Source organism: Cygnus olor, chromosome 5, assembly GCF_009769625.2.
Source record: "Cygnus olor isolate bCygOlo1 chromosome 5, bCygOlo1.pri.v2, whole genome shotgun sequence".
Lineage (NCBI taxonomy): Eukaryota > Metazoa > Chordata > Aves > Anseriformes > Anatidae > Cygnus > Cygnus olor.
In genome coordinates, this window is record NC_049173.1 from 1,270,784 (window position 1) to 1,284,756 (window position 13,973).

The window sequence follows — 13,973 nt, forward strand, 5'->3', positions numbered from 1 at the left end:
TGTTGTTGTTTGTTTGTTTTGATTTGTTTTGTTTTAATTTGTGAAGCAGATTTGAACTTTGAAAGAGCACTTCAAACTATTGCTATCAGAGCTTCATTTGGTCTTTACTGTTTCTTTTAGAGATTGCATGCTTATTTTGCAAACTTCATTTCAAAGAGAGAGTGAGAAGGACTCTCTTAGCTCCCTTAGCTGGGAGTGATGTCAAAGCCTACTGTTCTTTTTTCAGCCGTGTTTTTTAAAGAGTTGGTTGCCTAGGTCAGTGCATTTACAAACAGAAGATTAGTAAGCATCCGTGGAAAAATTGATGTTCAGAGTATGTAACTGAGAAGTTCTTAACGTGCGATGGCATCAATGGCAATAGCCGAATTATGAACAGTAGTACGAAGAGAACAGAGAACTCTAGGCTCACACGCTCCTTGAATAAGGTTTTCTTCCGCTCCTACCACCTTTCTCAATTTCCTAGTCCTCCCAGAACTAGAGCCTGCTAGTATTAGGCTGAGGAGACAATACCTTGCACAGTTTGTTAGCAAAGAGTTGCTTATTGTTAATGCTCTGAGAATGGCGTAGAGGCACAGTGGTGGGTGCTGAGCATTGCAGCTCTGTTAAATGCAATTGATATTTATGCACGGTATTTTTTGGTCTTCCTAAAACATTGAGGTGTGACTACCCAAGCATGGATTTGCAGCTCAGCAGCCAGGAAATGCTTCGTTTGAAAGCTGTGACCTTAAATGCAAAGCACTTCCTTTTTTTTTTTTTTTTTCTTTCTGATAATGCTGGGGAGTAGAAAGAAACTTTGCCACTTATTTTAAATATCCTCATGGCAAGTCCTTGCAAATATTATGTATTTATAGTCAATATTACACTGTGTTTTTCACCAGGGAGATTGCAGCTATGAGCTGGAGCTTCAGCCTCACTTACGTATCGAAGATGTTAATGTTCAAAGGAATAAAAGTCTTCTTTCCATGACCAACTCCACATCTGATCAGAAAGCACATTCATCCAGAAAAGACACGGCACACAGATCAAAAGTAAAACCATTTCTACCTGATGTAAAGGATAACGAGAGTGAATTATTTTCCATATTTAAAATAACCACAAAGATTCCCAAAAGAACTTCGGGGCTGAATTCGGAAGTGCCTGTGTTGTCTACAGATTTAAATGCTTCAGAGTCTTACTCAGCAAGGAGGCTCACTCAGGTTGAATACACTGACCAGGACAATCAAAAGGATGAGGAAATAGAGAAGGTGACATTTGACTTAAATGACTTTATTGACTTATGTGACAACAGTGAAAGTACCACAATTCATGAAAGTGCAGCAATAAAGGAATACGAAACTGTAGGTAAAGCCTGTTGTTCACTGGGGAGGAACCATGCGGATTTGGGCTGCAGTAGCTTCACAGCTGAGAAATCACCTGTGTCCTCTGACTTATTTTATCTTCCTGAATCATACTTGGATTTGTTTGTGCCTGTGAGGTCATCTGAAGAGTCTTCTTGGTTGGAAGGAGTATTTTCCAGTGTGGAAAGGCTTTTATCACAGTCTCCTCCCCCTTTGAATAAACTTTATGATTTTGAAAAAATGGTGAGAAGTGAAGAAACAATACGCCCTTTTCAAAAAGCTATTTCCAATAGTTATTCAGAGAGACTGCAGGACAAAGACTTTCCTGCTTCGTCAGAAGTTGATCATTCACTCCTGCCCTCTGAAAATCCTGAACTGAAAGCCACCAATGACTTGTGTGCTTCTGTAAATACCTGTTTTTCAAAAACTGTATCACCTTTGCAGACTGCTGCTGACAAAGTCGAGGGGCTTCACTGGAGTGACAGCTTTGATAGCATGTTCGACAATGAGGAATTGACAGAAATTGAAAAGAAAACTCTAACAATAAATTACACTCTGGCAAATAACTCTTCAAGTAAATGTTTGGTTCAAGAAGATAAAGAATGCCTTGAAATGAACAAGAGAAGTGTGATTATTGATGAAGAGAAGAGTATACATTTATTTGAAGATGAACACATTTATGAAACAAATACTGAAATTTCGTCTGTGAATAATGAGCCTTCTGTCATGTCAGGTTCAGGTGGGAATGTTATCACGTCGGCTGCAGTGCAAGGCTCTGAGTGGCTTCCCTCACGGGAGTGCTGTATGACTGGTGACAAAACCTGCAAGGAACAGCAAGTAAGCAGTAAAATCACAACCACGGAAATGGTGGGTGATGATAGTGTGACTGAGCAGAGTCTGGATAATAACGATCTTTATGACTCTTCTCAAGAACTGTTTTCTGTTAACTTTGATCTGGGATTTTCCATTGAAGAATGTGAGAATGAAATCTTGGAAGATGAAATGAATAGGAACAATACCCCAGAATTAAATGGTGCCTCACAGAGTCACACAGATGTCACTGAAGATAAAGAAAAAATACTAAATGATCGCTGCAGATTTCAAATGTTGCCAAAATGGGATTGCAAAAGCCTTGAGAGAAGAAACATTTCCACACCACTGCCATTCCAGTGTAGTAATGTGAGTCATGCAGAAGTGGCTGGGGATGCAACCCCTGCAGGGCCTGTCTCAAAGTCAGGCAACAGAATGAGAAGTGGATCACCTGAAGCCTTGGCTTCTTCCCTTTCTACCCCATATGGAAGGGTTAGGAATATTGAAGCTATCAAAAGAATTCCTGTGAATGTTTTCTCTAGTGTCATGGAGGAAATTCCAGGTGTTCATTCTACAGATAAAGTAGGTACAAGCTCACGTGGACAGAACTTTGAGAGTTCGGCCTTGGATGCACTTGATTCCCCTTTAGGAAGATCTGCATGCCTGAAAGATACCAATATTCATACTTCACGTGTGTGTCCTGCTGAAGGTAGGGAATGCAGCGGTACTGTTAATTAATACCTTCATGATTAAGTAAATAATGTTGACTTCAGTATCTTTTGCATCTTCAGCTAGGTATTTTGACTTAGGTGGCTATGATGTGAGGAAGAGAGAATAGTGGTTTTAATACTAGAAGGTAGCTCAATGAGGAGGCTTTCCAGAATCTTTTAGTTTAGTTGCATGACAACTAACTAGTGCTTAACATTTTCTGGTTATAACTTCTGCACAGACCTGGATTGTCTTGAAAACATCAGCTGTTTGTACGATCTATTCTATTTTTATTTGGAAATTTCAGCATCATAGAATTATTAAGGTTGGAAGAGACCTCCAAGATCATGTGGTCCAACCATCCCCCTAACACCAATATCACCCACTAAACCATGTCCCTAGGCACCACGTCCAACCTTTCCTTGAGCACCCCTAGGGACGGTGACTCCACCACCTCCCTGGGCAACCCGTCCCAATGCCTGACTGCTTTTTCTGAGAAGAAATGTCTCCTCATTTTCCACCCGAACCTCCCCTGGAACAACTTGGGGCCATTCCCTCTAGTCCTATCACTAGTTACCTGTGAGAAGAGGCCGATCTCCAGCTCCCCACACCTTCCTTTCAGGCAGTTGTAGAGAGCGATAAGGTCTGCCCTGAGCCTCCTCTTCTCCAGACCGAACACCCCCAGTTCCCTCAGCCGCTCCTCACAGGACTTGTGCTCCAGGCCCTTCACCAGCTTCGTAGCCCTTCTCTGGACATGCTCCAGGGCCTCGATGTCCTTCTTGTAGTGAGGGGCCCAAAGCTGAACACAGCACTCAAGGTGCGGCCTCAGCAGAGCAGAGCACAGGGGGACAGTCACCTCCCTGTTCCTGCTGGCTGCACTATTCCTGACACAACCAGGATGCCGTTGGCCTCCTTGGCCACCTGAGCACACTGCCGGCTCGTGTTCAGGCGAGCATCAATCAGCACCCCCAGATCCTTTTCCCCTGCACAGCTTTCCAGCCACTCTGCCCCAAGCCTGTAGCACTGCATGGGGTTGTTGTGGCCAAAGTGCAGGACCCAGCACTGAGCCATGTTGAACCTCATCCCATTGTCCTCTGCCCGTTGACCCATCCTGTCCAGGTCCCTCTGCAGGGCCTCCCTACCCTCTGGTAGATCAACACTTCCCCCCCAACTTGGTGTCACCCACAAACTTACTGAGGGTGCACCCAATCCCCTTGTCCAAGTCATCAATAAAGATATCAAAGAGGATGGGCCCCAACACCGACCCTTGGGGAACACCACTGGTGACCGGTCACCAGCTGGATCTCACCCTGTTCACCAGCACTACATCGTAACTGCATTCGTTGGCCAGGGAGCGAAGGCGGGCCAAGTGCCTGGAAGGTGCTATGGTCACCTCTGTACCACCAGCACCACACTGATACCACCAACACCGCACTACGCCCTTCCGTCTCCCTTTCTGTCCTTTTCTGTTTTAGGAACAGTATATTATTAAAAAATGTATTTTTCATAATTTGTTGTCAGTCAATCCACGTCATTCTCCACTCATATGTCACAGATCACATTGGCTCCCGTTGTCATATTCATATGTTGTACTTCAGCAAAGGCAGTCCTTTGGAAAAACAGAAAAGGCTGCAGTTGTTTGAAAAATTGAATTAAGAAGAGGAGTTTTTGATGAGTTCTGGTTTTGTTTCAGGCATCCAAAGGCGTATGTGTTACAAAATGTTTCCAGAAGTGTAACACTTACTCAAATTTTAAGGGCTTCTTCTCCATTTTTCATTTTTCACCTCTCTTTTTCTGTATCTGTACTGCCTGGGGTAATCATTTCCTCTCAGATAACCTCCAGGAAAGTAGGATTTATTGTACATCTCAACTGGAGATTGTTTATTTTGATTAACAAGGCTAAAAAGAGCAATATTTGCCACAAAGATCAATAAGTAATCTCCTTTGTAGGTACTTTTATAAGAGAGAGAGGTTTTGATTGTTCAGTTATAGCAATATTGTACTGTGAACAATACACATCCTTGTCAATGTTGCTTATTATTTTTCTGTAGGAACCAGCAGTGAAAGTGAAGAAGAGATTGTTTTCCAGAGGAAAAACAGAAAAAAAAATGTTTTGAAGTCTCCTGATGTGAGTCTTAATAGAGAAAATAAAAGACAAGAGAAGCAAAAAAGCAAGAAAGTCAAACATCAAACCAAAAATCCTCTTTGCATTTATACTTATTTCTGTTTACATAGGTTACGAATGATAGCGATTTTGAATCACCGATTCATGCCATCAGAAAACGTCGACACCCGCTTCACATGGTTAGTAAGAGCTTTGGTAACGAAGAAGGAAAATAACATAAACTTGTTTATGAAGGATATTTTTAAACATTCACTCTTTTTTCAGTTGGTAGGCAAGTGTTCTTATTAAAAATACTTTATGCCATCTGACCAAAGATGTATTGGAATGTAATTTTTTTCTTCCTTCAGTTTATCCCCAAGGTCTCCTAAGATGTGTTTGTAGGTGTTGTTTGGGAGTGAATTATTGCTATAGGGAAGAGAGCAGAGCCTCTCTCTTTGTGAAAGGCAGTAAAATAACCTTTCTTCCTCAAAGCTTTGAATCAAAAAATGTTCATGCCACATTTAGCCTGATTTTTCATCCCAATAATGTGTTTTTCTGTTCTTTTCTGAAGAGGTGCAATTTTGGACTTTGATAAAATGCTTAGCTTTATTCCATCATTTTGCCGTATCAAATCAATCACAAAAATTGGGTGTTACTTAAGAAAAAAGCAGATGTTGAAGGATGACTGTGTAATTATAATGTTGCTTGCTTAGCCTTATTTATTGAAGAGTTTGTGAAATGTTCCTCTAGTCAGACATGTCCAGTGATGACAGCTTGGATTTTCACAAGAACTCAAGTAGGCCCACAAATAGCAGCTCAGCAGCACATAACAAGAAACAGCGAAGAAGTGCAAAACGTCAAAAGGTCAAGAGTGATTTTACATGCAAGGTATGGAATTTCACATCTCTCTTAATACTTTGAAGCTTACACGTGCAGCAGTTTGAACTGAAGTTGTAATGTATTATGTATGTACATATATAAGTGTACATGTTTGCAACACAACAAAATCTAGTTCAGAAAAGGCATAGAATCATAGAGTGGTTTGGGTTGGAAGGGTCCTTAAAGACCATGTAGTTCCACCCCCCCACCATGGGCAGGGATGCTACCCACTAGATCAGGTTGCCCAGGGACTCGTCCAGCCTGGCCTTGAACACCTCCGAAAATGCTTCTTTGGACATGAGCAGTGCCAAACTGAACTAAAAGAGACAGAGGGAGAATTAGTGAGAGTCTATTTTGTGTTCAAACTGCAAGAATGAACAAAATGTTTCCTAACTTGTCTGTATTTAAATTATTAAAAAAAAAAAAAAAGAAAATTACAGAAAGTAACATGAAAATTACAGCAATGGTTCCACAACCAAAAGACAAAAATAGACTGTGTCAGAGACATTCATTCTAGAGCATGTGTGTTTATATATTTTACAGCCTTACGTAGGATCTCATGGTACAACTATTTAGTGATAGGTATGCAGTGGAGCGGTTGTTTATTTTTAAGTCATCGTTTAGGAGTATTGAGGGTCATAGCTATTTCATACAGGTTTGTAGCAAACTTAAGGGATGAAATCTTGAAACACTGGCTAATGATTTTAATTCTCACATCCATTACGTGACCTTCAGAGTAGTCTGCAGGTCCCTGCGTAATAATGTTCTGAAACAAAATAAGAATTTACATTACAAGTAAGGAGATACTCAAAGATTAGGCAGCCTAGCTCAGGCACTTTTCCAGAACTTACGCTGTTAGGACCTTATATCATATGAATATATCACCTGCTCTAATGGTTTCAGTTTTGAACGTCCTAAGACAGCAATACTCCCCCTACCCCAAAGCTTAAGTATTAAGTTAGTATTTTACCATTTAATCTGTCGCTGCATTGGGAACTTGTGGACAAGATGCCGGGCCACTATCATACATTCATATTAAGTTGAAAAGCTCTTAAATATGCATAGATATGTTTCCTCAACTACAGTAATCTGGACTCCAGGGCACATTATGTTGCATATTTTTAATATTAGAATTAGAATTAAAATTAGAATAGTTCAGTTGGAAGGGACCTACAAAGATCAAGTCCACCTGCCTGACCTCTTCAGGGCGGACCAGAAGTTAAAGCATGTTAATGAGGGCATTGTCCAGATGCCTCCTGAGCACTGACAGCCCTGAGGCATCAGCCACCTCTCCAGAAAGCCTATTCCAGGGTTTGACCGCTCTCATGGTAAAGAAATTTTTCATAATATCTAGTCTGAAATTCCCCTGGTGCAGCTTTGTTTTAAAGATAACCCTCATTATGGACTCTTTCCTGTAGTATCAGTACTTTATATTTTGGAATGAAAAAGAATTAGGGAGATTAAAAATCTGTTTCTCTATTTTATTTAAATGTTTTCTTGATGTGAGATTTTTTAGCTGAAATTTTAAGAGAAAAAGTGAACTTAAAAAAAGCATCTCTGACAAAACATTGCTCTGGATAGTTTCCTTTTGTTCTCTACATTCTTCTCGATGGTTTGTTGCCTGTTACTATGGAACACAGCATCTAAATTTATAGCGCGCCTCCTATACTGAAGTTCAAGAGTGAAGTGCCTCATCATCCATGAAAGAGCATTTTTTCAAGGATGAGTTTCATTGTCTAACAAATTTACCAAACTATTAATCTTAAATCAGAAACGTTCAAAGCAGCATGAAGTCTGCATCTGAAGTTTCCAACAGTCTTTAGTTCAGAGTAATCCGGCACTTCTAAATCAAAACAGCTTTTTGTGAAGAACTCCTAGCTGATAGGAGCGAAACAAGATTTATAAGTTACAAATCACCTGATGGTTTTGGGTAGCTTAGTTCTGCCTGCGCCACTAGGTCGGTGCTAACAGCGTTACACAGTGTGAGTACCTCTGGCACCACTTTGGGGTGGAGTCCAGCTTCACCAGCGGTGTTGGTGGGAGAGATCTTTGTGTGCTGGCACGTAGTTCCCTAAACATCGTGCTCTGTACATCACCTTCCCGTGTGATGGATTCTTACTTCAGACAGAAGCTTAGTATCAGTGATCACAGAACCACAGGCTGGTTTGGGTTGGCAGGGACCTCACAGCCCATCTAATCCCAGCCCCTGCCCCCAGCCCCATCCAGCCTGGCCTTGGGCACCCCCAGGGATGGGGCAGCCACAGCTCCTCGGGGCAGCCTGCGCCAGGGCCTCACCGCCCGCAGAGGGAAGGATTTCTTCCTAATATCTAATCTAAATCAACCATTTTTTAGTTTAAAGCCATTCCCCCTTGCCCTGTCACCACACCCCCTGACCCAGAGTCCCTCTCCAGGTTTCCTGCAGCCCCTTCAGGCCCTGGCAGCCCGCTGTGAGGTCTCCCTGGAGCCTTCCCCTCTCCAGGCTGAACACCCCCAGCTCCCTCAGCCTGTCCCTGTAGCAGAGGGGCTCCAGCCCTCTGAGCATCCTCGTGGCCTCCTCTGGACTTGATCTAGCATGGCCACGTCCTTCTTGTGCTGGGAGTCCCAGAGTTGATCTGAGCAGCTGGCGTCCTGAATGCGTGAACTGATTTAATCAGAGTTTTCATATGTAACATTAGTTAATTATGACATTAATTAATGAGTCTAGCTAAAATTCATTTGGATGTTTTTTTCCTTTTTTAGAATGCAGCAAGACAGTTTTTAGATCAAGAAGCTGAGCTGTCCCAGCAAGATGCAGATTGTGTTTCATCTGATGAGAGTGAAGATACAAAGAACGAGCTGAACTCGTCACTTCATCAGTTCCTGAATGATGATGCAGAGGTCACGCAAGTGTTAAATGGTGAGGGATGAAAGGTTTTTTGATTTTAAGATAAGGTGCTGTTTAGCAAGCAGTGTGTGATGGGCACAGCCATTCAGTCAGTTGCTCTGTGTCAGCCAATTAGTAGTAATCTCCTCAGCTCGAGTAAATCAGGTGCTTTCCATCTGTTGTACCTCTTCTATTTGTATTCCCCTGGTTTTCTTATGTAGTAAATCTTCACTGGAGTCTCTGCAGTGCAATAGCTTTGTGCAAGCTGGAATGAATTCTCTGAGGACCATGGAGGCCAGCGTTGTCCTCTGACTACAAATCAGCCAACCCCTCGTACACCAATATGACTGAAAGGAAACAGAATTTTCCATTTCACTTAGAAATTTCTGAAGCTTTCAGGTCTTTTCATACAAAGAGACCTAAAATTTGATGTGAAATATCAATATGAATTTTAAAGATAAATTACAGTGCTGACACTGACAGAGCTAAGAAGGTAAAGCTCTTTTTTGACCAAGATTTTCTTATTCTGTGCTTATAAGCCTTGATTTTCCTGGGATATTTGCATGATGGAATCGTCTTAATACCATTTAAGAGATTCCCAGGTGTTGCTGAGGATTTTCCTTCTCTGTGGAAAGTCTGAAATCCCCACACCTGTCTCATAGAGACTCTGAAATCAGTTGTGTCTGTTTTGGGAAAGACTTGCCACGTGGATAACAAATTGATTTGAGTTTGCTGTGGCTACTATAGCCCTTCTCCCTGCTATGAGCAGCCAGAGCTCTGCCTGCTGAGAAACCCTTTATGTGTCAGCTCTTCCTAATTGCAAGCTGGGTAGAGTTACTCCTTTTCTTTGCGATATTCAGAGGTGTATAGAGAATTTCAAATTTGGAAGATTGTAAAGGAATTGCTCATGGAAAACATGATTTAATAATAATGAAAGATAAATGTATCCTTAATAATACTGTATTCTCTTATTCTATTTTCTTTTTTTAATTCAGACTCTGAGATGAGAGGAGTTTACCTGAAATCTGTGCATAGTCCAGCTCTTGGGAATAGATTCAAAATGGTTCATCGTGACTTCAACAGCACGGCGATCTTCTCACAGGTATGAAACGAAATGATGGCTGTCCTTGTGAAATTCCGTTTGTGTATGACAGTAAAGCACGCTACTTTATTCTCACATAGATGTTTCCAAACTTGTATTTTGGGAGCGTACGAGGTGTCTGCAATGCACATGCACTAAGATTTCAGTCGGGCCAAGTAGCATGCGCTGTTCTCTCATAGCTGTGCTTCTTGCTGCTACTGAGCTCTCTCTGCTGGGGTGCCTCTTGCTGTCCGACGTCCTCGGTGGTACTGGAGTCTGAGCCTTCACGTGGTCCCCGGACACCAAGTTGTGCCGCTGCCCCGTGGGGTAACTGCTGAGCAGGAATGACTCCAGAGCAGGTCTTTACCTAAGCTCTTGCCCTCTGGCGTACACTACCATTTATGCACGAATTCTCTGTATTCATAGAAGTGCCAGTGAAACGTTGCTGGATTACCATAACGACTGCTTTCAAACTGTGAACTCATTCCGGCTGCTCCCGGCTTAGTTTAGTTTCGTTCACAGTTGGCTGTGTTCACCCTCCATGTGAACACTGCACAGCACTCAGATGAGATGTTTCCTACAAGATCTGTCTTTTTGGTTCTGTTTTACTCTGCACTCTTCATGCATTGCACAACACAAATAATTTGTACAGTATTTTTTAATTTTTTAGTCTTTAATTTTTCTTCTACTTCATAGAGACCAAATAAATCAATGAACTGGAAAAACAGAATCTCAGGATGGTTCCTTACCATTATCACCCCACTGTCTCGAGTTTTCTTTCTGTATCCTATATTCCTGTTTTTATAGTGCCTTCAGCTCAATAAAATAGAGGTCTCTATTTGATGAAAAGGATAAATTACTTTGCTGTTAATGCACAAATTCAACTTGTGCACACTGATTATTTGCAAACAGATAAGAACACATGCAATCCGATTTCCAAGCAGCGTGGCCTTATTAAGTCAGTTTTGTTGTTTCTTCTGAGACAGGGTGTTGCTGTAAACAAGAAGCTTGAACTTACATTTCATTTTAAAAGTCATAAAGGCACCACCATAAAGGGCTTCTGTCACCAAGTCTTGTGTGTATGCTGCAGAGTTCACGTTATCTAGGTGGTACTATAATTGGTTTGCCGAATCTGCCTGTTTTTTGTGCATAACTGCGACATGTCCTGAGTGTGCAAGCATGGCGTTTCAGAGTCTTTCAACCCTGTGCAGAGAGACACCCGAAGAAGATCTTCCTGTCTGTAATACCTACCTCTTTGGTAGGATTATCAGCTAGTGAGTCTTGCTTCTATTGTGATATTACAATTAATATTCCTTTTACAAGCTTTCTAGTGATAAACCGTTGGCCTGATTGAAATCTCAGTGTGTGCATTGCCAGACACATGAGTACGGAGGGCCCCAGAGCCAGGCCCTCCAAGGAAGTAGCTCAGAACTGCGGAGCATCTTCAGCTGGGCAGGGTTGGTGAGGTGTAAGAAGCCCGGGGTCCTGCAAGTGCCTATGCATGGGATGGGCTGGATGAATAAGAAGCTTCTACTGAGAGGAAGAGCAAAGTCATTACATTGTTTCTGAACTTACTGGATTTGTTTTTTTCCCCCCACAGATTCCTGAGCAAGATGAGACTTACGCAGAAGATAGTTTCTGTGTTGGAGAGGAGGAAGAGGAAACTTGCAGAAAAAGTGAATCCAGTGAGGAGGAAGTGTGCGTTAATTTTGATCTCTTAAATAATGAGAGTTTTACTAGTGGAAGACAACAATACCTCACTCGCTGTAGAAAAAAATTAAACCTGGCCAAAAAGGAACAGAACTGCTCTGTCCCAGGGCAAAAGAGGAAGCCATCCCGGATTATTGTTCTCAGTGATTCCAGCGGGGAAGAAACAAGTGTCAGTAATGAAAAGCCCGTGAAAACAGATTGTTTCAGGACAGAACAGGAAAATGCTAAGTTACCCAAGTCATTGCCTTCAGTCTCTTCTGTGCAGCATAAAAATGTCACCGGGGAAAATAGTGTTCATCAGCCTGTGGAGAAAAAGTGTGAGATACTGCTAGGCTTGAAGGCTTCGGTATCTGAAATGCTGGATTTTCAGCCAGGACGTGAAGTCAGGACCAGGCGCCCCTCACCAGCTGCTGCCAGTTCTGATTCAGGGAAGGAGGATCTCCAGGCTCCCGCTGAGGTGGGTGGTGATTCAAAGCAAGGACCTTCCTCTCACCTCACCTTTTGCTCAAGAGTCTGACGTGGGGGGAACCTGTCCTATTGTAGTGTTATTTTGAGGGCTGTCAGCAACAGAACAGCGAGAGTGAGTGTGCTCCTGGTGATGAAGGGGTAGGTCTGTTCCACTGGTCCTGCTTTACATTATCTCCCTCTGGTATCGGGAGCTTTTGTACCCACAGGTAACTTGGAGGGGGTCTTAGCAGTCGATAAATAAAAATTGGGGATTAGATGCTGTCCTGAGTCTGATGATCGTGAAGGAACACGGATCTATTTCAAATAGCAGTTATAAAATACTGTTTGCTGTCCTAAATTAAGACACTCTGAGGTTGGATTCCCAGCCTCTTGTGCTTTCCTGCCTGACTTCTGTCACCTACGTTATTTGTCTTTTGTTGAATTTGTGCTAGTGAAGGCCGCGTGCTTTTGTCACGCAAACTTCTAAATATTTCAAGGCTTAACTAATCAGGGAGATTTTTTTTGGGGGGGGGATTGAAGTCTTAGTCTGAAATTATTTATGTTTCGCAACATCAAAAAATACATTTTTTAAAGATTTTATTCATTGGATTTTTCAAAAATCCATGGTACAAAGTGTATCTGTTAAGCATCAGTGTTGGGAAGTGTATCTTTTAGTGGCATGTCATTCTTTGGCCTTACGCTTCTGCACAATCTCAGAAATACTGTGTGATTTTCAGCATTTACAGGCGGAGAATTCTTTGAAGAATACCTGCAGGAACACTTCAGTTACATCTTGTTCTGCTTCCACAAAACCCTCCTCAGCCACTGTTCTGTTTCCACATGACACTCTGGAGAAAAAAGCTTCGCTGTGCATTCTGGTAGACAGCCGTGAGATCTCCTCTGGAGCAGATGTCATTTCTTCCCTGAAGGCAGTTCACGGGGTGAAGGTGCAGGTTTGCTCCCTGAGCAGCAGCGATTACATCGTGAGCAACCGCATGGCAGTGGAAAGGAAATTTCAGTCAGAATTGCTGAACTCCGTCAACAGGAATAAAGTCGCCCAGCGGATCCAGCGCTTGCAGAACATGTTTGAGAGGATATGTGTGATTGTGGAGAAGGACAGGGTTAAGGCAGGTAGGTGTTCCCAGGGAGGGTCGTGGCAGGGGGCACGCTGCTCTCTGTCCAAGGCGTGCATGGCCACTCTGGCTTTGTGTATAACACAGGACCGAAATTAGATTGAAAACCTTTTTTTTAGCCTCTGTAGGAGTATTATATTAATGAGGTCACAAGCTGAACGTTACAATTTGTTTTGCTTTTGAGCAGTTAATATAGGCAGAGATGCAGAACTGAATCCATAGGGATACATTACTTACTAATTACTGAAACAGGGAAAAGCTTATTAACTCAAACGTTAATAACTGACCTTAATAACGTGCAAAAAAACCCAACAACTTCAAGACAGATTTCTATGAAGCAGGTGAGAAGAGCAGAATTAAGGAACCAGCATAATCTTATGTACGCTTGGCAATAAAATAACGGAGGAATCAAGAAAAATACTTTTTGTAACAGGCACCACTCACTGAGTTACTGCAAGTTGTAGAGAAGTTCTCCCATTGTAGAACCAGCGAGAACAGCGGCTGGCCTGAACGCACCACGCTCAGTGTTAAATCTGCCTCGAAATGTAAGGATTGAAAGCTGCAATAGCTGCTGCTGGACTAAGCAGCAGATAAGCAGCTGAACGGAATCGGTTTTTAGAAAAAGACAAGAGAGCACTTCTACAAAGAGTTACTTCAGAGCTGTTCCCTCTGTCACAGAGCACAGTGTCGAGTCTCAAAGACGCCTTTCTAATCCTTCCTGACCTGACTGAACGCTCATGGAAAATTCAAGACTTACTTCTTTAATTCGTCTCTATAGTTTGATGAGCAGTTTGTTCTACACATAAGATCCAAATTAGGAAGCCAAAGGATTTTACTATCGCTGTTTATTCCTGGTGCCATTTGAAAAAATTGCGAGCTCTTGCACCTGCTGCACAGATGA

The 13,973-nt window shown here is 42.3% G+C and overlaps 1 protein-coding gene across 1 annotated transcript in view; it reads left to right on the forward strand.

The window, feature by feature from the left end:
• FANCM (FA complementation group M) overlaps nucleotides 1–13,973 on the forward strand; it is a gene marked incomplete at its 5' end in the record, with an annotated part of 71,813 nt that overhangs the window by 56,174 nt on the left and 1,666 nt on the right. Inside the window, 8 exons of the mRNA XM_040557800.1 lie at nucleotides 879–2,856; nucleotides 4,907–4,983; nucleotides 5,091–5,159; nucleotides 5,710–5,847; nucleotides 8,578–8,734; nucleotides 9,697–9,803; nucleotides 11,383–11,949; nucleotides 12,677–13,070. Coding sequence (XP_040413734.1) covers nucleotides 879–2,856; nucleotides 4,907–4,983; nucleotides 5,091–5,159; nucleotides 5,710–5,847; nucleotides 8,578–8,734; nucleotides 9,697–9,803; nucleotides 11,383–11,949; nucleotides 12,677–13,070 — 3,487 coding nt within the window. The remainder of the gene's footprint in view (nucleotides 1–878; nucleotides 2,857–4,906; nucleotides 4,984–5,090; nucleotides 5,160–5,709; nucleotides 5,848–8,577; nucleotides 8,735–9,696; nucleotides 9,804–11,382; nucleotides 11,950–12,676; nucleotides 13,071–13,973) is intronic.